The sequence below is a fragment of the Capricornis sumatraensis genome, chromosome 8, assembly GCF_032405125.1.
Source record: "Capricornis sumatraensis isolate serow.1 chromosome 8, serow.2, whole genome shotgun sequence".
NCBI lineage: Eukaryota > Metazoa > Chordata > Mammalia > Artiodactyla > Bovidae > Capricornis > Capricornis sumatraensis.
Genome location: NC_091076.1, coordinates 94993840 through 95020123, shown reverse-complemented (window position 1 = coordinate 95020123; position 26284 = coordinate 94993840). Strand labels below are relative to the sequence as shown.

The following is a 26284-nucleotide window of genomic DNA, read 5'->3' as shown; positions in this document are numbered from 1 at the left end:
GCTGGGTCGGGGTGGGGAGAGCGGAAGGGGCGTGAGGTTACCCTTTACATAAGTTACAGGCCGGGCTCCCGCTGAGGCTAAGTATGGCTGTTGGAGGAAGAGGGGTGCTGCAAGCAGCATTTGGGGGGGTGGGGCAGAGATGCCTCTCCCTGTGGCAAGATGAGGGGTGCCCCTGCCATTCGAGGGGCGCTCAGGGGTGGAGACCTTGGTGAAGGAGGCTGCCCGGCCCAGCCGAGCTAAGTGAGTCCCACCTTCCTTGAGTCCCGGATTGCCCCTCCCCGCCCCGCTCTCCCAGGCCTCGCAGTCCATCTGCAGAAATAGTGACTACAGCGAGAGGTCGGAAGTGACCTGCAGCGGGGGTCCTGGGGGGCGCCGACGAGCGCTTCGCCGGCCTGTGTCTGCGCGGATGTAGGGCTGGTTCCGTAGATCTGGCGGCGGAGGGGAGAGACACTTACTTTTCAAGGGGTCTGCCCAGGCTTGGGACACCACTCCAGGGCACAGGCCTCACCCCTCCAGGTTGTGCGCACGTGGGAGGGAGCCTGTTTATCAGACCTCCTTCCAACACACCCCAGCCCCTAGCCTGGCCCAGGGGAGGGCAGCATGACTCAGACCCCCCAGGAGCCCAAAGGGCTGTGAGCAGCCACTGGGATCCGAGGCCGGGCTGGTGGGTACCTGGGGGCTAGAGGGGGATCTCCTCTCCCAGGCTGGCCTCATAGAGGAGCCTGGACGTCCTCTTGCCGGTGCGAGCAGTGAAGGGCACCGTCTTGAGCACTGAGGGTTGCAAGGAAGGAGCCAGGAGAGAAAGGAAAAAGGGAAAAAGACAGAAAAAGTAGCAAAGAGGCAGTGAGGCAGACAGATCCCGACCCCACCAGGGTTGGGGGGTGGATGGAAGACAGCGTAGGAAAGGCCCAGGACAGGACAGCCCCTGCCAAGCCCCCACCTGTGATGATATCTTCAATGGCCCCATCACGGTCACTCTCATAGATGAGTGGCTCTTTCTGCTGCTTCCGTTTTAGCTCAGAGATGAGGTCCATCTGTTGCCGCCGGACCTTGGGAGGGGACTGGGGAGAGGGCGAGGGTATATAACTCCAGCTCCAGGATTTCCTGTCCCCCTGTACCACTAAACCCTAGACCACCTGCCTGGTCCCACAGCTGGCATGAGGGAAAGGAACTCATTCCCCACCACAGGCTACAGAGGCATCCTGGCCTTGGGCAGGGTCAGTCCATAAACACGAGGGTGCAGAGGAGGACCAGATCTTTGGGGTGAAGCATCAGCATCGCTGGATCCCAGTACCAAGTTCAGCAACAGTTGCCTACCTTGGGTGCTTGGGGCTCCCCTTTCCCCGCAGTGTCGGTGCCTGCCTCCTGGGCAGCTGCTTCCTTCTTCCACTGTTCCACCTCCTGCTCGGCTTTCTGAGGAGCCAAGGTGGGTCTGCATGAGGGGAGTCATCCCTTCCCTAGTCCTCCCCCAGCAGAAATATCCCCCACCCCTCCCACTGCCCATGTGGAGAGGCTGCAATGCCCTGCATGGGTCCCAGCCTGCCCATCAAACAAACATACCTTATAGGCTTTGATGAAGCGACTAAAGAGAGAGAAGAACATGGAAGGGGATGTGGTCTTGGGGTTCTCTCCGAAGTACTCCACCACAGACTCATAGGCTTCCTGTGGGCACAGGCTGTCAGCCTCACCAGCGCAGACCCCTCAGGTCCTGACCACTGCTCTCTACCCGCTAGGACACTGGCCACTTCATCTCTCCTCCTCCAGGCAGGTGGCTGCCACCTCCTGTGCCATCCCCTAAGGTATTCTTGCTGGGTCACAGGGCTCCAGGCCTTGGCTACACAACCCTACCTAGGTGGCCCTTCACCCCCAACCGAGCCTCCCCACCTCCCCAGCCCACCTGAGCTGTCTTGCTGTCTGCCAGCAGCTTATCCATGACAGGTGAGTTGACCCTCAGGAACTCCTTGAGCACGACGCAGTCATCCTGCCTCACAAACTCCCGCTGGGTCAACTCCAGGCCTCGCTGCAGGGAGCGGACATCCCCCAGCACGCTGTCCAGGGACACTGAGTAGGAGGTGGGACAGTAGAGAAACAAAGAATCAGAGAGGCAGCATTCCCGTCCCATTACGTCCTGAGCTCCCTGGCTCTCTCCCAACCTTTATCCATCCCCAGGGCTGAGCCCCACCCTCCACCCATACCTGAGCCAGCCTTGTCCAGAAAGTGCAGGTCGCTGTGGAAACCTGTGAGCTGTGGGTACTTTTCAGCAATGACCTTCACCAGGTAATGCAGCAGCGTCTGCTTGCGGTCAGTCGACTTCATCTCCAACAGCTGCAATGAGGACCTGCTGTAAGCCACACACCCCCAGCCATCCCCCATCCTGCAGGTCAGGGGGCCCCCTCCTTCCCCCATTCCTTACCACATCCAGACTCTGGAGCCGGAAGCCATAGGCTGCTCCACGCTTGCTGCTGTTCATGTAGTTGCCAAAAGCCAGGACAATCTGCAAGAGGTTGGACAAGTGGGTGATGGGGAGCTCAGCCGGGTGCCAGGGCTGAGGAAACCCCCTAAAGTATAAATTACACAAGAAGACAAGGTGGCCAGGAACAAGCCACTCGGCAGCCACCACACTCCTGCATGGATGCCTCAGGTCCGTGACACATGTACACACGTGTTTAACACATGTGCACAGCTAACACCATGGCACACCCAATTTGGTCATCTGCTGTGCTGTGCTTGGTCACTCAGCCATGTCTGACTCTTTTCGACCCCATGGACTATAGGCCCCCAGGCTCCTCTGCCCATGGAATTTTCCCAGGCAAGAACATTGGAGCGGGTTGCCATTTCCTACTCCAGGGGATCTTCCTGGCTCAGGGATCAAACCCACGTCTCTTGCGTTTCCTGCATTGGCAGGCAGATTCTTTACCACCTAGCCACCTGTTCCTACTCAAGTCTGTGCTCATCTGAGGCTGTGGGGTCAATGCCCCTCTCAGCCATTTCTATTGGTTCTCAGACAATAGAAGGCTCTGCTAATGAACCCTCAGGCAGGGTGTGAGGTGGGCTGTTGGAATGTGGCCCTCAACCCCACCTTAGCATTGTTATCCTGAGCCTGGATGCAGCGCCACCAAAAACTATGTAAACACCAATGACAACAAAATCAACAACAAAGTTACTGTGACCGCCACCACCACCAAAAGTGAGAAGTGGGTGCAGCCCAGGGTCACAGGGCAGGGCCTGGGTCTCCCTCTCACACAACCCAGAACACACAAGCCATCATGGGTGGTCTCTTGCCTCCCAGGCCCTTGCCCTAGCGTCTCACCTCCAGGATCTGGCGGAGTTTGTCCGAGGACTTGATGGACATTGAGGCTGCAATGATGGCATTCAGTTGCTGGGGGCGGGATGGGGGAGGCATGGTAAGTTGGGGCAGGAGCAAGGGGGAGGCTGGTAGGAGGCTCCAGAACTCTCAGATGCCCTCTCGGAGACCAGGCTGCCAGCTGCCTCCTCCCCCATCCCAGCCCAGGCCGCACCACCCTGCCAGCCCGCGCACACCGGCATGAGCATCTGGGCAGTGTCTGGGAAGTTGCCCAGGAAGGTGAGCGTGTTCATGCGCTCGGGCAGGCGGGGGATGCGGCTGAAGCGCAGCATGAAGCGGTCCTCCTCTGACAGCTCCTCTACTGGTCGCTGCTCCCGCTCGAAACGAGTGATGAGGCTGCGCTCATACTCTGTGGGCAGGAAGCGGGTCAGCAGCTCCAGGAAGTCCAGGCCAAGGGTCTGCAGGTCATACCTGTGAGGGGAGGGGTCGGCATCACTTCATACCCACCAGTTCTTGAGAGCAGGACTACCCCTACCCCATCACTTGATCGAATAAATGAACTTAAGTATTTGCTGTTACCAACAGCTTAAGAGAATAAGAGTCAGAGGAAGCTGGAAGCTAGGAAGCCCGGAATCCCAGACATATATCAGTGACAGATACCCAAGCTGTAAATGCCTGAGCCTGAGTGCAAGGAAGCAAAAGACAAAAGGAACATCTCCATCTGGGCATGGAATCACAGTACGACCTCAGTTTTCTTAACCTGAAAATGGGAGCACAGTTTCCTCCTCTACCCTCTGACCAGCGTTGGTATGAAACTTGATGGATTGTGTCCCATAGCTGGGACTCTTTTACTAGGATTTGCCCAACAACACCGTCCTAGCAGAGGGGCTGGGCTGCCCACAAGCCCATGGCAGAGGTACTCACGTCTCGATGGCCTGGCAGATGCGATCTGCCCCCAGGTTGCCCTTGCGCAGGGTGATGGCCAGGTTCTTGGCCCGGTTGGCCTCGATAAGTGTGGCTTTGCTGGGGGCCTTCTGGGCTGCCTTACTCTTGAGAGCACTAAGGTCTACGCTTGGACCTTGGGACTTAGTCTTGAACTGCTCCTCGAAGTCACTCATGTCCAGCTCCTGGGGATGCAGGGAGAGGAGGTGGCACTGGGCGGGGCCAGAGTCTGTTGCGATCCTGGCTGAACACTGTGCTCTGTGCTAGAGCCATCTACCCAGCCCTGACCAAACCATCAGCAGAGAGACAAACCAGTCAGTACTCAACCTGATCACAGGTCTTGACAGGGGAAATGGGGTAAGCAGATGAAGCAAGAGCAGTACCTCACCCAGGGGACCTAGACTCTAAGCCATTTCAGCTGAAGGAAAAGCTCAACTCGCCAGGGTTAAAAAGAGAAAAAGGACATTCCAGGAAGAGGGACAGCATGAGCAACGGCCTGGAGGCAACAGAACACATCCCTTTTAGAAAACTGAAAGTGAGGCCCTGGGTGTCTGTGGGAAGGTGGTGAGCGAGGGGCCTGAGAGGAGGAGAGAGAGGCCAGGCTTAGGGGAGGTTGACCCCTCTACAGGGTTGGAGGGAAAGTCTCCAGGGGAATCAGGATACACTGCCTACTAGATGCACTAAACTAGATTGGTTTAACCCCCATTCCTGGGCCTCCATGCCCTCCTCTGTAAAATGGGTAGAGGAGGTGACCACCCCCCATGCCCAGCATGATCCAGGCAGGTCCCCTCCTCCTCCGGTGCCCACACTGGCAGCAAGGCAGAGCCACACTCACCTGTAGCACCTTCTCATCATTGAGCTCAGTGAAGACAGTGCCTGTGATCTGGTTGGGTTTCAGGGCTACCCAGTTTAAGAGTGGCATTCTGAACTTGGTCTGGATGGGTTTCTTGGCCTTCACTCCTGAGACAGAGGGCGTGAGTGATCACTGGGGCAGTAGGTGGTGGGATGGCTTGAAGGAACCCTACCCGGGTCCAACGAGGACAGACAAGGCAAGCTGGAGGCCCACAGACAGAAGGTCCTGGAGGACAGTGAAGCCAGAGCCCCTCCCTCTAGCCTCCCTTCCCTTGCCCCTCTGCCCTGGGCAGTCCACTCACCTGGGCCCATCCCTGAGTCAGGCCCTGCTTGAGCATCAGTGGGACCTCCCGGAGGCGGCGGGGGCGGCGGAGGAACCTGCCGGTCCGCGCCGGGAGGCGGCGGTGGCGGCGGGGGTGGGGGCGGCTGGTCGCCTGGCAGCGGCGGGGGGCGCGGAGGCTCGGGGATGCCTGGGAGGGGCGGGGCCAGAGGGGGCGCCAGGGGTGGGGCTTCCTGCTGGGAGGGGGGTCCAAGCAGTGGGGGCAGTGGCGGTGGGGGTGGTGGCGGCGGCGGCGGCGGCGGCAGCGGGGCCGCTCCAGGAGCCGACTCTGCTACAGGTGGGAGTTCCGAGGCTAGAACCCGGGAGGGGGCGGGAAGAAAGTGGTATCAATTTCGCCTCCCCGCCCTGCGCATGCGCACTAGGCCCACCGCGGCCCATCCGCACCTGAGCCACGCCCGCAACCAAAACCTACTTCTTCCACCTCTCCCGGCCCGAGACGTCCCCAGGCTCGCCCTGCAGCCCCCCATTCCTACCCGCCTCCTCCACCAGCCTGAAGCTCCTGCACACCTGGGCTGGGGGAGCCGGTAGGCGCCCCCGGAGTCGGGGCATCACTGCCGCTCGGAGTTGCCACAGCGACCGGGAGAATCTCAATCGAGACTGCATCTCCGGGCCCCCTCAGGATACGGATTAACCCCTTCTCCTCCAGTTCCTCCACCTTCAGCTCTAGGGCCGACGGCCGCGCCGGGACAGGGGCAGGCACTTTCTCGGGCTCAGACGGACATCTGGAGGTGCCCATAGGGGTCGACTCGCTGAAGCGCTCCTGCGAGCCCCGGGGGAGGGGTTAGGAACCACCGGCAAGCCTGGCAAAAAGCCCCCATTCTCTTGCCGGGGTGGAGAGACGGGTCAAGCCTAGAAGCCCCAAGATGGTCTGTTCTTGGGAGCCCGGCCCACCCTTTGTTCCCGGCCCAACCCACTTCCCCGCGACCTCACCCGCAGGGTCTCCAGCTCCTTTCGGGCCTGGCTTAGCTGCTTCTCCAGCTCCGCGATCTTGGCCATGGATTCGTTCTCCGCGTCCCGAAGCCGCTCTGTGAGCTGTGGCACCAGCACATGGTGAGCTCCCCCCGCAGCCGGGCACTGGCACGGCCGCTGAGGGGGTGGCACCAGGCATGCCTGCCTGGAGGGCTGGGGGAGGCTTCCGGATGTGCTTAGCCCTGGGGAAGCCTGGCACTTGAACCCAAGTAGGGGAAGTCCTGAGGGGGAACCAAGACCCCACTAATGAAGGAGGGAGATGGAGAGGAGACTGGGCTGGCAGGGGACTCCAGGCACCCAGCTCCACCCAAATCAGGGCCTGGTGTCTGAGCCCCTGGAGGAGAGGGGATCTGCCTTCCTCAGAGGTCAAGCCCAGGGGAGGTGCTCAATGAACATTCATTCACGTGCTGCTGCTGCTGCTGCTAAGTCACTCCAGTCGTGTCCGAGGCACCCAAAAGATTCAGGTCAAACCCAGGGGCGGAGCTCAATGGACATTCATTGAGAGAGACACCCAAAGGATTCAGGTCAAACTCAGGGGGCCCCCATTCACACCTAGAACCGGTGCCTGCTATCAGCGTGGGGGGCTCTGTGGGCCTGCTCTCTGCCGGGTCAGGGGCAGCTCTCACCAGGGCAGCCTGCTCCTGCAGCTCCTCCATGTGCTCCAGCACAGCATTCTTGGTCTCAGTGTCCTCCAGCAGCGCGCCCACGTCAAAGATGTTGTCCAGGTAGGCCTGAATCTGCACCTGCAGCTTGTCGCTCTCCGTGAGCCGAAGCCTCTGTCCCCCAGACGGAAGGTGCAGGGTAAGGCCTGGTGTGAGGGATCTTTCCAATACCCCACCACCACCACCAGAGCCAAGACAAAGGGGCCTGAGCCATAGCCCACTTTGGGTTTTTCTTTTTTAATTGAGATATAATTTATATACCATAAAATTCACTCTTTGAAAGTGTAAAATTCAATAATTTTTAGTATATTCACAAGGTTGTGCAAACCTTCACCACTACCTAATTCCAGAACATCACCCCCAAAAGAAACCCTGTCCCCATTAGCGGCCACTCCCCCATCCTCTCCTCTTCTAGCCCCTGGCAACCACCAATCTCTCTCTACTGGACTTACCTATTACAGACTTTTCATTTTAGGGAATCATGCAATATATGGCTTTTGTGTCTGGCTTCTTTCACTGAGCATAATAGCATAAAGTTTTCAAGGCCCATCCCTATTGTACCATGTATCAGTACTTTGTTCTTTTTTGTGACTGAATAATATTCCATGGAATGGACATATAACCCTTGCCTACTTTTCACTTTTCGTTGATTCTGGGTTTCAAAAATCCAGTTCCAAAGGCCCTGCTCATCTTGGGAAGCCTCACAGAGAAATCAGAAGAAAGCTACAGCTTGTCTGCTCAGGCCAAACCAGGAAGTACCAAGCCCCTCTGCCCACCTTCCCCAGAGCAAGGAACTCTCCCATGACCCAGAACAATACAGCAAGAGCCAGTTCCTGCTTTGGCTTAGACTCTGTGCTCCCCGTTATGTCCCAGAGTCAGACCCAGGGCCTCTCAGAGCCTGTTCTAGAGCCTACAACAACCGCTCCGTGGCCTGGGTGCCTATTCTGCAGCAGGCAAAATAATAATAGTCTTTATTATTTCTGCGGTTCTCCTATTTTACAGATGCTAACCACTGAGGCATACTCTGCAGCAGGCAAGTGGTTAAGTCCCGGGGTTGGGGTTGGGGTAGGGGGTGCAGGGCTAACCTCCAAGTACAGGTCCAGGCCCAGGTGTGTGAACTCATATTGCAGGAAGACACGGAAGTTCATGTTCTCCACTGAATGTACCACAATGTTGATGAATTGCATGCAGGCCACCTACAGGGTGGGGGTACGGGGCAGTGAGCAGGTCTATGATCCTCTTGGTGGGGGGGTTCTCAGTGACTTCCACCCCCTAATTTATCCTCAAGCCCCCCACCCTTGCCCTGTTTCTCACCCCACTAATCAGGCTGTGTCCCTTACGTATTTTCCCTCACATCCCTTCCTCCCAGCCTCCCTCTTGCTGACATCCACCCCTCCTCCAGCAATCACTCAGTTCTCATACTTGGCAGGAGCTTAGCCCAGATCCCAGATACCAGGCTCCTAGTTGCTCCTGGCACCCGAGGGTAGCTCAGCCCAGGCCTGAGCTCACCATGAAGTCGATGTTGCTGTCCTCGTTCCGGAAATATTCCATTAGCTTTTCAAAGCGGTGCTGCTCTCCACATACCTGGGTGGGAGGAATGGCTGTCACTGAGGTCCCAGTGACATATCACCTAAGCCGTCTTCCAGCTGCCCACCCCCTTATGCCTCTATGGGCTCCTCTCAAATCTAAGTCAGGCCACATCATTCTTCGGCTCAAAACCTCTTGTCCGTCTTGATCTCTCAGAGCCCTCCCCAACACTGACTCCATTCTGGCCACTCTGGCATCCTAGTACATTCCAACCTCAGGGCCTTTGCACTTGCTCTTCCACCTGCCTGATGAGCTCTTACTGAAGACAGCCACCACACCAATCCCTCACTCCCCTCCCAGCTTTGCTCACATCTCACCGTCTCCATGAGGCTTCCCTGACTACCCGGCAACCTCCCAGTTCCCCCTCCCTCTACAGGCTCCCTGGCTTTTTTTCCCCAGAATGTTTATCATTCTCTGACACCGTGTAATTTGCTTGTTTCTTGTATCACTGATGATCTGTATTCCCCTGCCTCCTTTGTTTCTTTTGTTCACTAATGTATCCCAACTGCCCACTCTGGGCCTGACACATAGCGGGCCCTCGATAAATATCCATTCAAGGAATGCAGACCATACGCTGCCTTATGCATCATACGCTCATGCAGTTACTTCTCATGAGCCTCTGACCAGAGTCGGTGACTCTGAGATGTATGGATCAAGGCCAGTTTGGATCTGGCAAAACTGAAGGTCAGAGGTTCAGCAAGTCCCCGTAGTTGTCCCTGTCACCCCAGACGGGGCCTCTGTGTGACCCTGTACCTTCCCTTTAGATGAGGAAACCACCCCCCAAATACCTACCCAGCATCTCTAGCTGCCCCCAGCAGAGGCCACACCTGCCAGCAACAGGGCTCCAAACAAGTACATGTTAGGTGGGGGCTCCATTACCTCTTTGAAGTTGTCAAAGGCGGAAAGGATGATATCGTGTCCTCCCCGCACCAGGCAAACAGCCGCCAGCAGCTCCAACACCAGAGCCTTGGTTCTGGGGAGAGAAGAGGCAGGTGGTCCCTGGAGAACACGCAGGCCCCACGGCACAGGTGGACGTGGGCCTGGCTAAGGAGGAGGACAGGGAAGCTGATGGGCAGCGGTCCTGAGAACTGGGGGACTGAGTAGGCAAGGGGTTAAGTAGGAGGAGAATCTAAAGAAAGATTAGGGGCCGGGACCTCACCTGGGGTTCTTGTTGTTGAGACTCAGAGCAATCTCATTGACACAGGCTGGGTGGTTCATGACGAGGCTGAAGCCGGACTAGGAAGAAAGGAGAGGTCAGCTCCTCTGGGCAGACCCCTAGGACTGCCAGCACCCTCCTGTCCCATGCCTCCGGCATGGTGAGCACCATGCCATCCAGGTATCTAAGTGCCCTAGGAAGTTCTTTGTTGGTTCTTTTTTTTTTTTTGCCTGTGCTGGGTGGTTTGTAGGATCTTGGTTTCCTGAGCAGGGATGGAACCTGGGCCCCCAGAACTAAGAGCATGGATTCCTAGCCACTGAAGCATCAGGGACTTCCCAGGAAGTTCTTTATATCCAGCCACAGCCTCTCCAGTGGTAGCCAGAGCCTGCCCCCTTTTTTTAAATACCTTCATCTGTTCAAAACCCAGTGTCAAGACTCGGCATCTTGGACACAGTGAGTCCTGAGAGGCCCGCTGAGTGAGGAAGGACTGGGTTCACCAATCACCCCTCCAAACGAAATAACCCAGAGACTGCCCTCCTGTGGATGTCTAGCCTTTCTTGATGGGGGTGCCTATGCCCCCATGTAGCGTATGTCCACACCCCTAGCCATGTCCAGGGTATTCTAGGTGACCTGGCTAAGAGGCAACAGAAATCTGTGCTTCTCCTCTTAAGACTCAAGCTAACAGCCGGTCCCCAGGATTCCACTGGTCCCAGAGCCCCAGCAGTTTAGGCAGTCCCCAGGGAGGACAGTCAGTGCCCAAGGCCCAGGCCCGCTGGCCAACCTGGTAGTTCATGATGGCACGCAGGCACATGATACAGACGTGAACGTCATCCTTCTGGCTGACGATGCGGGAATTCCTCAGGGCCTTCTTGCTGTGAGCCGGGGTCAACCTGGGTGGGTGGGGAGGAGGCAGCAAGGGTCAGAATCCCAAACCCTTCCTGTTCCCCCCACCACTCTGATGGCTTCCTGTCCACACAACCAAAGAGGCCGGCTGAGGGCAGAAAGTCCTCCTCAGTCCTTAGGCCTGGCGCTTGGTATTTTGGGGGGAGTTTAAGGGGGAAGTCAGGGACTTAGACTCCTAACAGTGACTTGGTGGCATTAAAAAGAGTTGCTGTATCATGGGGACTTAATATATGGAGAGCTTACAGAAGGCAAAGACTTGCAAAGCTTGTAAACCGCAATGAATATGATCTCCACAAGGTGGCGCTCGTAGCCACATGGGTTTATCTTCCATCTTGCGAATTCAGACTGCCTTGGGTCAAATCCCAGCTCAGGGTTCGCAAGGTAAATCACTTAATCTCCCTGGGCCTGTTTCCTCTTTTGTAAAATAACAGTGGTAATAACAGCACCTTCCTGATAAGGTTGTTGAGACTATGAAAGGAGTTTAGAACAGTGCCTGGCACAAAGTGCTATATGAATGTGTTGATTTCTTTGATAAAAGATAGGTGATTTTTTTCCCTTGTCACAGCACCAAACTTCCACATCGCGTCCTCAGGACAATTCTATCCCATTTCCAACATCTGGGAGACCCAACTCCTCCCTCTGCCTGCCACATTCCCGTCACCGCTCAAATGCCTCTTGAGTCTTTGCTGATGCTATTGCTTCTGCCTGGAATGCCCTTCCCCATGCCCACCACTGCCTGGGAAGCCTGCAGGACACAGTTCCAGTGTCATCTCTTCCGGGAGGCCTTCCTCGTGGCCCAGGCAGTGCACTTCCCTACTTAGGGCTCACAGTCGCACCTCCATGACAGCCTATCACACACTGTCCCCTACTAGACGACCTGAGCGCCTACCACCATGCCTGGTACATAGTAAATGCTAAAAAAAAATGTTTGTTGAATGAATGAATGAACAAAGAAATTGGGGAGGGCTTCCCTAGTGGCTCAGTGGTAAAGAATCTGCCTGCCAGTGCAAGAGACAAAGGAGACTTGAGTTCGATCTCTGGTCTGGGAAGATCCCATGTGCTGTGGAGCAACTAAGCCACAGGGCCACAACTACTGAACCTGTGCTCTAGAGCCCAGGAGTCACAACTACTGAGCCCAAGCGCCCCAGAGTCCATGGTCCGCAACAAGAGACGCCACTGCAGTGAGAAGCCCACAGTGCAACGAAGAATAGCCCCTCCTCTCACCAACTAGAGAGAAGCCCGAGCAGCAGCAAAGATCCAGCACAGCCAGAAATAACTAAAAACTACTAAACAATAAAAAACTGGGGAGAGGGCTGGACTTCCTTGCTTGTCCAGTGGTCGAGACTCTGTGTTTCTAACGCAAGGGGCCCGGGTTCAACTCCTGGTCGGGGAGCTAGATCCCACATGCTATAACTAAGACCTGCCACAGCCAAATAAATAAAAATTTTAAAAAAGAAGAAAGAAACAAATATATTGTGAGAGTTTGGGTCTTAAGACGAAGTTGGTTTCCTGTCCCAGAAAGGGAAGGGAGGCACCCAGGGTCCGCACGAGGGTTCAGGGCTATCTCCCCTCTCCTGCCCGCCCAGCTGAATGTCTTAAGTTAGGGTAGGCTGATGTATCCGAAGCAGCTGAATCCAGGGGTGTCATCTGAGTTGAACACCTCACCCAATCCCACCACCACCCTGGGAGCTGACCAGGCATGCACCAGCCCCTAGGCAAGCTACGTACCGGGGAGAAGGGGGGCACCTGGAGGCCGCGTGGGAGAAAACAGGGAGTTAGATGAATATAAGAGGGATCCCCCTGACCCAGAAACCCCCTCCTTATCCCAGACCCCCCCTCAAATTCCAGCCTCTAAGTGCTCACCCCAAAGGCTTCTTAAAACACCCATCTCCTGAGCCCTGTGAGAAGCCCTTACTCTGATCCCCGATGCCAGGCAGTCCTCCCACCACCCCGAGGGCCCAGGTGGAGCAGGCTGAGTACAGCGGTCAGAGGTGAAATCTCCATTCACCCTGCCCCCTGCCACCCCAACTGAGGCGGGGAGGCCCACTTACTTGATGGTCAGGTGGCGACTCTTGGGTGGGGGCGGCAAGGATGAGGGCGGACCCTTGCTCAGATCTTCCACCGACTGCTCCAGCGGCTTGCTCTTCTCAGAGCCTGGGGCCCCGTTGTCTGTGGACTCCATGTTGTACCTGCGAGGGTTAGAGTGTGGATGGAGGCCAGCCCAGCAGGGCCCTTAAGAGAGGGGCGGGGGGCACCAGGGGAGACTGCAGGAGAGACTAGGGGCTGGAGGAGCAATGGCGTGTGTTCTTGACGCAGGGCTGGCACTAGTAGGTCCCAGCTGGCCGTCCCCGTCCACAGTGGGCCTTCAGGAAGGGGCCTTGCTCAGGGTCCACTGCAGGGCTCCAGACTGGGCCCAGTCTGGACTGTCTGGAAGTGGCCAAGGAGTGGGCGAGAGGCAGGAAGGTGTGGACTCTGAGGGAAGGGATCAGGGCGGGGCCGGCTTACGCGACGGAGCACTGTGCGAAGGCCAGGTAATCAAGCAGCACGTCCAGGCCGCGGTTCTCCTCGTTGAGGAACTCCTGCACCCATCTGCAGGACACAGGGCTTCCTGAGGGTCGGCCAGGACGGGGTACCGACCCGAGTGGGCACAGCAAGGGGCCCCAGAGCCCTTCCCCCGGAAGACAGCAACCAGCCCCCGCCTCAGAAGACCCGGAGACACCACGGGAGGATGCTAGGACTCGGACAGGACCCAGGGCCCAGCCACGCCTCAAGAGACCAGCCAAGGGTGGGCGGGAGAGGAGGCAGGGAAGCTGTTCTGGACCCCCATCCTGGAGGGGGACCCCACAGGCACAGCCTGGGATGGGCATGGGGAGGATAGTAAGGGGCCCCCAGGAGCTCCCTGTTGGCAGAGCTCTCTCCCTCCCCAATCCTCGCCGCAGAAATCCAAGCCCTCACTCACCCAATGTGGTTGGTCCTCAGAGAGATCTCCAATTCCCGGAGCACCTGCGTGGACTCCTGAACTCGCCTCTTAAACTGGGAGCCAAAAACAAGGGGAGTCTGGTGGGTGGGGCCCGGGCCTCAGCCAACAGGGCCCGCCGGCCCCCCACAACTGGCCTTTCACGCTCAGCCGCCCCCACCACCTCCACACAACTGCCTGGCAGAATAAGCATTCTCAGGCCACACGTACTCCCCCTACACAAACACACAGGGTGTACACCACACGGCCATGTGCAGACACAAAAGATGCACACCAATGCCTCCTTACACACACACACACACACACACACACACACACACACACACGTGGACAAAGGATACGCACACATTCAAACATGGACACCCTGGGTACCCATGCACATGTGCACATCCATACACAAGTACGGGGGTACACAGACATAAGACACACACACACACACACACATCCCTGTGCACAGTGTGCACACGTGTACATATACACTGCACAAATACATACAAGTGCACACATCAGAACACAAACAGGAACTGCAAAGGAACCCATAAAAGTGCACACCCAGGGCACTTGCAGTCCCCTGTATACACACCCTCATCTGGGTACCCACACAGGCCTGCAGAAGAGTTCACACGCACAGTTTCTCCAGCTGCCCCAGTGCTTGCAAAGTGTGGGGGAAAAGAACAGAGAGAAAGGGGGACAAATACCCCGAGGTTGGGCATCCAGTCTGCTGCGACTTTTCGGCTGACGCCACCGGTTTCCAGGTAGCTCTTCAGCTTCTGGATATAGGCTGCTGGGGGGTTCTTGACTTGAAACCGCTCCTGCAGAGATGCAGTGGAATGTACATGGTACCAACCAAGGCCACCCCAGGGCAAATGGCCAGCCTTTGTCCCAGAGCCTCTTTCTCAGCTCGGATCCGGATCCGAGGTCCCAGACTGTCTTAAAACCTCCCACCTTGAATATCAAAGGCACAAACCCAAACAATCCACCGGGCCACTTTAAGAGATAGCTGGTGCTGGGCCAGGCCATCCCTTCCCTTCATGGTCACAGCCTGGGTGGAGTGTGGAGGGGTCAGTCCTACCATACACCCTACCCTGGCAGGGGAGACTCGAGCAGGCCAGTAGGTGGCACCCTCGCAGCCCACTGCCCTCCCTGGGCCTCACCTCGCCCAGAGCTGGGAATACAAGGCAGAAAAACAATCTGGAGGGGCCTGAGGAGGGGCCTGAGAAGGGGCCAGCACCGGGAAGGCTGGGGTTCCCTCCCCCAGGGCTCCACCCCAGCTGTTCTGTAGGGACCTCTGTGTGCGAGTGTCCAACGCTCAACCCAGCGGCCCCACAGGGCTCTAGGAGCCACTCAGACAAGAGGTGGAGGCCACACCAGAGCCCCTTGTCCAAAGGAGCTCCCTCCCTTCCCAACCCAGACCCTTCAGATATGCCCGCCACCACCCTCAACCCCTCACTTCTCCCAGGCCTTTATGTGCCCAACCTGAGATGCCAAAGAACAAAGACCCCTACCCTAGCCCCGAACCTCCAGAGACAGCTCCCCGCCCTCACCTCCCAGACTCCTGCCCTGCCAGCTCCTCCCATCCCAGTCCATTAGCTGGAGCCAAAGGCCCAGCCCTGGCTCCCAGGGGAGGCTCCCTGCTCCCCAACTCCCCAACCCCCAGTCTCCTTCCCTTGCTGAATCACGGCAGCAGTCAGGCCCCACCCCGCCCGGCTGTACAAGAGGGGTCCTCGCTGCTACCATGGACAGCGGCCCCACAGCCAGAGGGCCCGGGCAGCCAGCGTGAGCCAAGAAGGCGGCAAACCCAGACACCTGACTGAGCACCAGGAGCCAACGGCTCTGGTCCCTGCTCTGTCATCTGGAAGCTGGCTGACTTGGGAAGGGGCTTGATTGACTGCAGGTCCTCTGGACCCAAGGTCAAAGGAGGACAGGGATTCCCCTCCCAAGGGGTGAAACAAAGATGTCCAACCCTGGAACTGCACCTGCTCTTCCCCAGCCCAAAGGCTGCTCCTCTGGGCTCCCAGAGCCGCACTGGCCAGTGTCCTGGGCCAGCCCCTGCCCCAGCTCTTCAGAGGGCAGACCCAGCCGGGTTCATGTCTCATCAGGTCCCTGGCGAGGCTCATGCCCAAGAGAAGGGGATTTCAGAGTTCACCATACGCCCTCAGCCCCCTCCCAGATGCTACGCTGGCGCCAGGGCAGGGTCGTGGCAGTGTCCCCTCCCTGCCCATGGGCGGAGCCTGTGCCCACCTGGTCACATATGAGCTCCCACTTCTTCTCGTTGTCATACTGGCTCAGCAGCTGGACCTTGTCCGGGGGCAAGTTCATGCAGTTCTGGGGAGGAAGACAACCAGGTAAAGAGTCTGAGTCTGGGGATCCAACATTCAGGGGAGGGGAGCCTGAGCATCTTCAGGGGGCCCCCTAGAGGCCAGCTCCCTATGGGTCCCTGTCCCCGTCGCACCCTGGAGATAAGGAGCATTAGCCAAGGAGAACACCGAGGCCCAGTGGTAGAACACCTCTCCAAAGGCCCAAGAGCAAGAAAGTGACACTGGGGTTTGAATCTGAGCCTGCTTGACTCCGAGGCCTGAGCTCTGTCACCCCTGGCATGGGAGCAGGAGCATGGGTTCTCAGCCTGACTTCTGGGGATCTCAGGCCCCTCTGGGCTCGTTTCCCCATGTGTGATAAGCGCGTATCATCTCTTCTCCCATTTGGGTGGGAAGCTAACCGGGTCCAATCTTCACTCAAGCCCAAGTATGGCCAGGCGTGCGCCATGCTCCATTCCCATGTGCTAGCAGACACCACGTGTGTTTAGTCCCAGCTCAGGGTGCCTGTGTCTCACAACCACCACAAAGCCTCTTACAGGACAGCCCTCGACAGCCCTCAACAGCCCCCAGCCCTTCCCAGCCCCCTCCCGCCTCATCACTTCGGGACAGAAGGAGGTGGGGATAGGCCAAGGGGGATGAGGTCAGACAGGCAGGGAGTTCCGATCAGGTCATCACCGCTGCAGGGCCCAGGGAGATTCCAGGGGAAGGCCACTCCGTCACAGGAACCGGGGAGAGCAGGCAGCACTGTGGCTCTGGTGGCCCAGGCTGGGACTCCCCTCCAGAATTAAGAAAGGTCAGCGTTGCTCTGCCTGGGCCCTCCTCCCCCAGCCACAGATGACAAGGCTACAAGGTGGCTGCCAAGCCTCTCCCCACAGACAAGCTTAAGGTCCCACCTAGGGCTATGGAATCACCAGGTGCCACCAGCACTAGGGTCTTCCTGGGCACCCCACCTCCCCAGACTTTGAGTGTCCCCCTAATAGAACCAGGAGATGATGCCAGTTCACCTCATTTCAGTAAAACCCAGGTTTATTGAGGGTCTACTAGGTGTCAGGTTCCAAAAACACTTCTGGCCCTCAAGGAGCTCAGAATCTGAGTGGTGATGTGGGAACCCTGGAGAGACCCAGCCCAGGATGGAGGAGCCCACCCCCCAACCATCCACGCTGATGGCTCAGACTACACATCCTTGGTCACATGGTTCTAAGCGGAGGCCACAGCTGGAGCAGAGACGGGGCCACACCCACACTCGAGGCTTCTCAGCCAGCTTCCTCTCTGGGGTGCTGCGACTAATTCCGGGGCTCTGGCCAGATCTCACCCCCAAAATCACAGCTTTCGGTCAGCCCCAGACAACAGGAAGCTGGGTGCCTTTGGCCCCTGGTTGCCCAAGTTTTCCGGCCAGGGCCCCACTTGAGAGGTGAAACATCCTGTCCACCAGGCCCCCTCCCCGAGCAGGAGTCTGGGGATGAGACTACGTCATCCCTCTCCCCCGTTGCGAAAGTGAGCCTGGATTGAGGAAACTGCCTCAGTCTCATTTGTCACCCTCCCCCAACCTGGCGCCAAGGGCCTGGACCACTCCTGCCCTCTGGAAGGGACAGCCCAGGAAGGGGCCCTGGAGCCCAGAGCAGGGTCCACGGGCTGCAAGTCCTCCCTGGGGCCATCCTCTGTCTCTGTCTCTCTCTTTCTCCCTGGGCTCTCTTGATCCATCCTCCCACCCTACAGAGACCCAGGGTGGGGCAGGGTTGAGGTGGAGGGGGTGGGGGAGCCAAGACTGGGCATGGAGGAGGAAGCAGAGAGAAAGCAGGCAACATCAGGGGAACCTGGACTGGTGGCCAGCACAGAGGAAGGAGTTGGAGGGAGAAGGGGAAGGGTGCAGAGGAGTGGGCGAGGGCTCAGCAGCTTAGCCTTAGAGGGGACCGCTGCTTCCTGATAGGGGTCTTCGAGGCCCTCACCCACCCTGGGGATTTGCTGGCTCTGAGGCACTTCTAGAGGCAGCAACTAATTCTCATAATGACTCCAACAATTGTGATGCCAGCTTTGCCTGAGGGCTGACCAGCCCTGCTCACAGAGGGCCGCCTCCCCCCACCCCCACCATTACTGGCCTCACCGTCACCCATACACTACAGGTTCAAGCACAGGTTGATGACCTGCCCAAGGTTAGAAAGCCAGGACAAGGGGAGCCAGGCTGGCTTTGAGCCCCAAGCTGACTGGGAACCAGCGCCCAGGTGCACCCCCCCACTTCCACCCCATGGCTATTACTGGGGAGGGGGAGGCCTCTGCTGGGCTGGCACACCTGTCCAGTTGTGGTGAAGGGGAGGGCACCCCTTTGCCCCTTCCCCACCTGGGCCTCCTCAGGCCCCCAGGCCTGCATTCCAGCCTGTCAGACAGGCTAAATTTAGGCTCAGAAATCAGAAATAGCTCTGACAGCGCTGAGCGCTAATTAGCAGCTGTTCCTTGGAGGTGCCCACCAAAAGAGACAGGTCCCCTGGGGAGCAGGAGAGGGACAGGTGATGCCACTCGCTCTGAGTAGGGTGAGGCCACCCTGGAAACATCCACAGACCACCGACTTGGGGCCCTTAATGAGGCGGCAGCACCCGGGGGCTGGGGGCTGGGAGACAAGCAGGAGGTTGTCTGACAGTGCTCAAATGAGATAGGAAAGGATTGTGAAGTCCAGGTGTCTGTGTGTGGGGGGAGACACCCACCTCCTGCAAAAGGAGGAGAGGGAGGCGGCTGTGACGTGGAGGACCTGAGCTGGATTCAGGGGACCCACCTAGCCTACTTCTCTGCCTCCTTCAGCCTCACTTTCCTCTTCCATAAAATGGGCACATTTCCCTTCTGCCTCAGACTCAGGGCTCCCAGGACTACCCAGTGAGGTGCCGTGCTTTGATGTAACAATACTCTTCAGGGGCAAACCACGATGAAGAAACATGTCACAGGTTGGGGGTCATGGGAGTCCACTGAAGCCCCAAAAGCGAGGGATGTGTGGCGGGCAGAAGTTTGTGAAAAGAGCCGGATAAAGCAGACCTGACTCCAAAGCTTGGCCAAAAAAACGAACTGAGCCTTCAGCCCCCTCCCCCGCTGCCCTTCATGTTGTGAGGGCAACTCATCTCAGGGCATGACTGTGACCCTGATTGAGAGAAGCTTCTATTAGAATGTGTGGGGGATCACTCCACCTCCTTCCTGCCCCCCTCTCTGGGTGTCAGGGGTCCTCCAGCCCTGCACACTCAAGACCAGCCTCTTGCAGGCCGTCCCCCCCTCCGCCTCCCTGACATCTTGGCAGGTGTCCCTGGAAACTGAAGGGGCTCCAGCTACATCTGGACATAGCCACACCCTCCGGTTTCACTTTCAGTTTGAGCTGAGACTCTGTCCCAACACACCTGCCCACCCTTTCCCTAGGATGTCTAGCCCTTCAAGCCCCAGGATGCCCTTGAACTTGGACACCAGCCCAAATTCTCAGACCAGCCCCACAGGGATTCCACAGCCTGATGGATCCAGAAGCAAGCCCCCACTTCCCTATCCATCTCTCCCACCCACCTCTATGTAGCCTCAACCTTGGTCTTAGAGCTCTCAGTGCAGCTCCAGAAACAATCGATTTTATCCACTTTTCAAAATTCTGGTACATAGATTTTCCAAGGCTCTTATAAGCAATCCAAGGTGTAGAGGTGGATGTGGGGTAACCTGGCCCTAGAATCAGGTGCTGAGAACCTCACAAAGCTAACAGCTTCTCCCATCGGGGTTGAAGGGTCCCCATGGCAGGACCTAGGGCAAGAAGCCAGGGCAGCAGGCACCGCCCTTATCATCCAAGCTGGTAGGAGACTAACAACGGTGATAACATGGCTCAGACGGTAAAGCGTCTGCCTGCAATGCGGGAGACTCGGGTTCGATTCCTGGGTTGGGAAGATCCCCTGGAGAAGGAAATGGCAATCCACTCCAGCACTCTTGCCTGGAAAATCCCATGGATGGAGGAGCCTGATAGGCTACAGTCCATGGGGTCGCAAAGAGTCGGACACGACTGAGCGACTTCACTTTCAAAGTACTCATACTCCGATTAAAAAAATGATAATAATGAATATTCCTTCCAAACATTCACCCTATGCCATGTGACTTACATCTCAACAAGCCTACAAAGAATCGGGTTGGACAAAAAGTTCACAACTTACAGGAAAGCTCGAACAAACTTTTTGGCCAACCCAACAGATACTATCTTAATCCTCACTTCACAAATGGGACACTGAGGCCTGGAGCCATTAAGCCGCTTGCCCAAGGTGACCTCGAAGCCAGCTGGTTAAGAAGCCTCAGTTTCCTCGAAGAAGGAGCGCTCAGAGCAATGAGAAACGTGGGTCCCGGGGCCCCAGGGGTCTTCCTCAGACAGCCTGGCCCCAGGGGCCTGTCTGAGGAACCAGGAACAGCCTGCCCCGTTTCCTGCCACCCAGCACCCTGCGTTTCCTGTTGTTGCCCACACCGAGCTCTTACTCACTGGGGAACCCCCCCCCCCCCCAGCACACCCGCTCTCAGAGGGAAGTGGAGGCCTCGCACCCGCTCTCCGCGCGCGCAGCTACCGTTAGCACCGAGCTGCCCCACCCTCCAGGAGGGCTGCGCCCGCCCTCCCGCGGTTTCCGTTTCCGGCCAAGGCCCCACCGTGGCTGACCTGTGCGATGGCAGGGAGGGCAGCCTGGCCTGCGCCGGTCAAAGACTAAAGATGGCACCTGCGGTTGGTCTGGAAGCTGGAGGTGGGGGAGGGAGGAGGCAGGGTCTGGGCTCCTTCCTCCTCGAAGGGCCCCCGAGATGAAGAGGAGCATCCTTCCGTCCTCGGACAGTGTTTATTGAGCACTTACTCTGTGTCAGGCATCGCGCTAAGCACTCTGCTTAATCCCCTGGATTCTATTTAATCCCTTCGACGATCCGAGCAGGCACACGTACCCTTTTGATTTTTTGGTCGCACCGCATGGAGTGCAGGATCTTAGTTCTCCAACCAGAGACTGACCCCACGCCCACTGCAGTGGAAGAGGAGTCTTAACCGCAGAACCGCCAAGGGAGTCCTTGACATATAACCATTTTTCTTATCTTTTTTACACATGAGGAAAACTGAAGCTCAGGGCATGTGGGTAACTTGCTGAAAGGTAGTAAGTGGCCAGGACGAAGCTCAAATCCTCAACTTCATGACCCCAAAGCCCAAGGAAGCTCCTCCGCCTTTCCCATGAGTAAGCCCTGTCCTTCTTAGAGACTGGGAAGCCTAAGCCACCTCCCAGGGCCCCAAGAGCAGCCCCACCTGTTCCTGCCCTTCTCCCCCTTCCAGCTCTTTGCCAACTGGTGCCAGATGTCACTGTGAATCACGCCGACCACATCCCCGGATCTCCAGGGGCAGCATGTGCCAGACCTGCTTGCTGGGAATGGCATCCCACGGCCTCTGCACAGCCCAGCCCAGCCTCTGACCACAGAGCCACAGCCCCACCGAGATCCTCCATGTGAGACCCCAGAGACAGGAGACACGGGGTTGGAGTAACCTCACAGCTCCATGCGCCAAACTTCGTCTGGCCCACCCCAGAAGAGGGACCGATCGAGAAGGCAGAGCCTTGGTTGCAGTCGACAGAATGACCCACATTTGCCCTTCACCTCCAGTCCCAGTCCCCATGGGGAAGGGGTCCAGCTAAAAGCAGGACTCGCAGCAGCCACACCCTGCTTGGGACCATCCTGATCTCCCCATACAGCCTGGCCAGGTGCACACCACCTTGGGCACATGCTAAGGGCACCCCAGGTGCCAGGCCCATCCGGTGAATTCCTCTCTCCTCAGATGCCAGCATCACTTGGCCTCCAGCACATTACAGCGCCTTCCCTTGATCCCTTTGTCCCAAGGCTACAGGCTCCTCCCCGCTTAGACAGATTCAGGGGTGTCCTAGGCCAGACTGTAAGCCTGGCACTTCCAGCAGGCCTTAGAAAGAGTGCCCTACCATCCCAAACCCTGACCCCTGCAGGGGAAGGCCTGAAGGGGCTGGAAGACACCCAGCGTTCAGCAGGGCGTAGGAGAGGCGAGAGCACAGAGCTTGGCGGGCTGGTTTCCCACTATCGCAGCAGGCCCATGTCTCTGGGCAGCCATCGCTCCTCAGCTGTTGCTAAGGCAGCAGGCGGAAACCCTGGCGCAACCTGCTCTTTCTCCCCACCCCCATTTTAAGCCGGGGCACCCCTCTCTCTCACAGCCTCCTCGGAAAAAGAGCCCCTACCACCCATTCTTGCCTGGGAAAAAGGCTGCCCCCAGGGAAAGGGAAAACAAGCACCTTCACCTCCTGTCTAGCAGTGGGTCTGGTCGGGTTACCCCTGACCCACAAGAGGGGTCCCACTGCCAGAAGCCAAGCAGTGGTTTTGTATGGGATCCTACTCCCCACCCGGGAGGAAACGGCTGAGCTCCAGTGGAAGAGAGAGGTTCCCTGGGGACATGTGACTGAACCCCAAGGGAGGGCTGTCTGTGCTTCCCCCATCCAGACTGGAGGATCCTTGGATGTGTGAGGCCCACCCCCTCAGCAGTCTGAGGTTCTCCTCTTAGATGTTCACTGAGGACAAGACTCAGCTCTGGCCAAGGAGGCAGCATTCAGATGGAGGGTGTGCAGTGCCCAGTTGCTCAGTCAGGTCTGACTCTTTGTGACCCCATGAACTGTAGCCCACCAGGCAAATTGTTCCATAGAATCTTCCAGGCAAGAATACTGGACTGGGTTGCCATTTCCTACTCCAGTGGACACCTATCCGACCAAGAGGTCGAACCCACGTCTCCTGCATTGGCAGGTGGATTTTTTACTACTGCTCCATGGAGGCACCTCCTGTAATCCTTGTTACTGCCCTATGTGTGTGTGTGTGTTAGTCGCTCAGTCATGTCTGACTCTTTATGACCCCATGGACTGTAGCCCATCAGGCTCCTCTGTCCATGGTCTTCTCCAGGCAAGAATACTGCGGTGGGTAGCCTTTCCCTTCTCCAGGGGATCTTCCCAACCCAGGGATCAAACCTGGGTTTCCCCATTGCAGGCAGATTCTTTACCCTCTGGGCCACACTAAGTTTAGCCAAATCCACAGCCCCAGCCACCCTCAGGCAGGAGCCAAGGGTGTCATCCCAGGACACGGTGAGGAGTTCGAGAAGCCGGGTTCTTAGCCAAGCGACCTTGGGTTGGGTATGTTCTGCTCATGCAAGACATGGGACAGACTGATCCCTCCCAGGAAGAAGGGGGAAGTGTAAACACACTAGGGTTCCTGAGGGTTGGGAGGGGTGAGACCCAGTGGGTGCTGGTGCCCTAGATTTCCACCCAGCCACTACCGCTATCTCTACCAAGACACCCTCAGACCCCTCTCTGGGCCTCCACCCTCCACGCCCAGTTCTCAGGCACCCCTAGTGGCATTCAGTGTCAGACTAGGCCAATCAGAGCAAAGGACCAAAAAAAAAAAAAACACGCAAGCAGGGCAATCAAGTCCTACACAGGCATTACCCTTGACTTTTGGATTTTCCAGGGGTCTGAATTATTCACACAGCTCCTCCCTGTCTCTTCCTAACAGAGAACGTGGACTGGGCCTGGGCCTCACCCCAAAAGCCCAACCCCCCATCCATAGACACTTAAGGGAAATACAGAATGGTGTCCCCCCATTCAAGCTGGCTGGGGTCCAGGGATCCACCACTAACTCAGGCCCCAGTGGCCCCTTCTCCCCCTTCCCACTCCGTTCCGCCCTGCTCAGCTTTGTGCAGCCATGGGTTTGGGGAAAGGGAAGCAGGTGGAGAGGTAGGGCCCTAGGAGCCTAGGCTGTGTGAGGGGTCCTCCCCCTCCCTGCCTCCCTCTCCCCGAATCAAGCAAGGTGGATAGATCAGAGCCCACCCCCACCCCACAGCTCCTCCAATCCCTCCTAGTCTTTCTCCTGGGAGGGGGCAGCAGCCAAGATTTCCAGGAACTGTTAGGAGGGGCCATGCAGAGGATCTGGCAAGTAGGGCCTCACGGCAGGCCAGGGGAGGGGAAGTGATGTCAAGGAGGTGGAGGGGACGGCCACCGGCCTGCTTGGCTCCGCTGCCTGCAGCACCCTCGGGCCCCCACCCTCAGACCTGCAGTGCCAGCCTGCTCAGACTTGGAAGTGCCTCTGGGGAAAAGCACGGCCTTATTTGCCTGTCACCCAGGGTCTGGAGAGGGAGCTGACAGCAGACAGGCCACCAGGCAATCAGTTAGAGAAGGGAGCCTGGGACAGGGCTGAGGTCGGGAGAGGGAAGTGGGAATGAGGGGCCTTTGGCCCTCCCTTCTTCCACCAGGTCTTAGGGAGCCCTGACTTAGCTCTGGATCCCCCACCCACTAACTGCCTCCAGGTTCAGTCTGAGCTGGTAGTTTCCTCTCCGGTTGCCTAGTCCCCAAGCCCCCCCAATTCCCTGGAGCAGGTGACAGTGCGGGAGGGGGGCTTTCAGACTTTTGCTCCACCCCAAGCCAGAGCGACCAACCCATCCTGACCCCGCCCTTCCTAACCTGAATCCCTCTAGTGGGTGCGAGGGGAGGCCCAAGATCAGGACCCACAGACAAGCACTCCCTGACACAGAAGGAGGGAGAAACACAGCCAGCCCCTCTGCATGACCTGACAACCCAGCTCCCATCACCTCAGACACCAGCAGATCAGGACCCCAAACACAAGCAGATGCTCCAGACTTGCACCCGGCAGCTGGGCCTGCGTGCAGAGGGAAAGGAGGTGCCCCCAGGACCCCACAGCACCGTCGCGCTCCCAACTTCCTCACAGGACATTTTTGTTTAGACCTTTAGACTCAGAAGCTCTGGGGGAGGGGGTGTCTGGGCGATCGCAGAAGAAAGTTTTGGGGGGAGAGTGCTAAGTCACTCTGAAAGAAACCACTGTCACTCCCACCCACCCTGGAGGGGCCGCCGGGGATCTCCAAGCGGTACCTGAGCCCCCGGGGGCGGGGACGCCTGATGAGCCCCTGTTACCCCACGCCCGAGCCTCGCGCACCGCGGGTCATGCTCACCAGAACCCGGTTAAACCTCTCCTCCAGCTCTCCGGCCGCGGGCATGGGCTGCTTGGGCGCCGTGGGCTGCTTGGGGGCCAACGCGGCGGGGCTCGCGGGCTGCTCCGCGCTGCCGGCCGCGTTGCCCATGGTGGTCCCCACCCAGTCGGCCAGGCGCCTCCAGCCTCGGAAATCCAGCTTTCCCGGGGAGGGCGGTCAAGGCTCCTGGCCTCGGGCGGGGGCGAAACGGGCAGCGGCTCTCGGCGGCGGCGGGGGCTCGGCGACGAGGGCGCTCGGATCAGCGGCGCGCAGGGACCGGGGCGCGGCGTCCCATCGGGGCGGCCCCGTCCGAGGAGCCGGGCGGCGAGCTGCGGGGTGGGGGGAGGAAGTCAGGCTGCAGGCCGCCGGGGCCAGAGGGCTGGGCCGGGGGCAGGAAGCTGCGGCGCGGGCTCCCCCCTCGGCGATCTTCTAACTTCTGCTGTCTCTCCCCGTGCGCGCAAACCGCATTTCGGCGCCGCCGCTACGCACCCAGCCCCAGGGGGGCGGGCTGGAGGGAGGGGGCGGGCGCCGGGCGCCTGCCGGGGGTCCGCCGCAGCCATCGCGCTGCAGAGAGGGGGCTACCGACCCGCTTCACCTGCCGCAGAGGGGGCGGCGGGCGCCTCTTCACCTGCCGGAGCGGGAGCGACAGAAGCGAGGCAGAGGCGGCGGCGCGCTCGGCGGCGCCTCCGGGTCCTAGAACCGCAGGCTCCTGCTAGCTCGGAACCGGGGGTACCTGAGGGGTCTGGGTGAAGGGGGTCACAGCACGGGGGACGAGTGGGGCAATCCTCAGAGTTGAGGACCGCCAGCACCTACGAGGGCGGCTTGGAAACCCATGACGCGGCGGCGGTGGGGCGCAAGGGCTGCGTTCTTCTCTCTGGTTCCCGCCGAAGAAGGTGGGAACCCCCTTCCAGGCCCCCCACCCCTTGTTTCTCTCCTTCTCTGTTTAGCCCAGGACAGAGCTGAAGACCAGAGGGAACCATCTGCAAATAAGAACCCCAAAGCAGAGGTGGGGGGCGCAGATCCAGGCTAGTGGAGACCCCCGCGACCTGTTCCACTCTGGACCGACTCTGCGCTCGTGACAGCATTCTCAGGGCTTTTAGAATGGAGGTGCCCATGGAAAAAGGCAGGCTGACAGTCTGGAGACTGTCAAGGCGGTCTCAAGGAGAAGCGCAGGGTTGGGGAACAGGAGGATTAAGGCCAGCATCCACGCTGGGAAAGAAGCAGGCACTGCAGAGAGGGGAAAAGATCTTGACGCTGTCATCTCCAGGGATCTAACTAAAGT

At 58.3% G+C, this 26284-nt stretch overlaps 1 protein-coding gene across 2 annotated transcripts; it reads right to left on the bottom strand.

Annotated features, from left to right (window-relative positions):
* Positions 1 to 15: 15 nt before the first annotated feature.
* Positions 16 to 25113, bottom strand: FMNL1 (formin like 1). Of its 2 annotated transcripts, none has more exons than XM_068976570.1 (26): positions 24985 to 25113; positions 15934 to 16017; positions 14391 to 14504; positions 13675 to 13748; positions 13221 to 13304; positions 12767 to 12904; positions 10594 to 10702; positions 9816 to 9892; positions 9536 to 9629; positions 8579 to 8653; positions 8155 to 8265; positions 7034 to 7183; positions 6369 to 6470; positions 5946 to 6198; positions 5401 to 5730; positions 5082 to 5206; positions 4229 to 4431; positions 3541 to 3775; positions 3311 to 3379; positions 2414 to 2494; positions 2196 to 2325; positions 1898 to 2061; positions 1561 to 1662; positions 1318 to 1413; positions 941 to 1061; positions 16 to 428 (listed from the first exon to the last, which is right to left on the bottom strand). In XM_068976570.1, the coding sequence occupies exons 1-26, from the start codon at positions 25111 to 25113 to the stop codon at positions 325 to 327; spliced, it is 3354 nt and encodes a 1117-aa protein (XP_068832671.1). In that variant the 3' UTR covers positions 16 to 324. The 2 variants fall into 2 exon arrangements, with proteins under 2 accessions (XP_068832671.1, XP_068832672.1); XM_068976571.1 differs by lacking the exon at positions 16 to 428 and adding an exon at positions 680 to 771.
* Between the last annotated feature and the right edge of the window lie 1171 nt (positions 25114 to 26284).

Bases quoted from the DNA above. Each gene is read 5' to 3' on its own strand.
- FMNL1 (XM_068976570.1), bottom strand. From the start codon at position 25,113: ATGGGCAACGCGGCCGGCAGCGCGGAGCAGCCCGCGAGCCCCGCCGCG. The intron at 13,305-13,674 runs GTGAGTGAGGGC...TGTGTCCTGCAG, and splicing joins CTGAGGACCAACCACATTGG to ATGGGTGCAGGAGTTCCTCA. The intron at 2,326-2,413 runs GTAAGGAATGGG...TCCTCATTGCAG, and splicing joins GGCTCCAGAGTCTGGATGTG to CTGTTGGAGATGAAGTCGAC.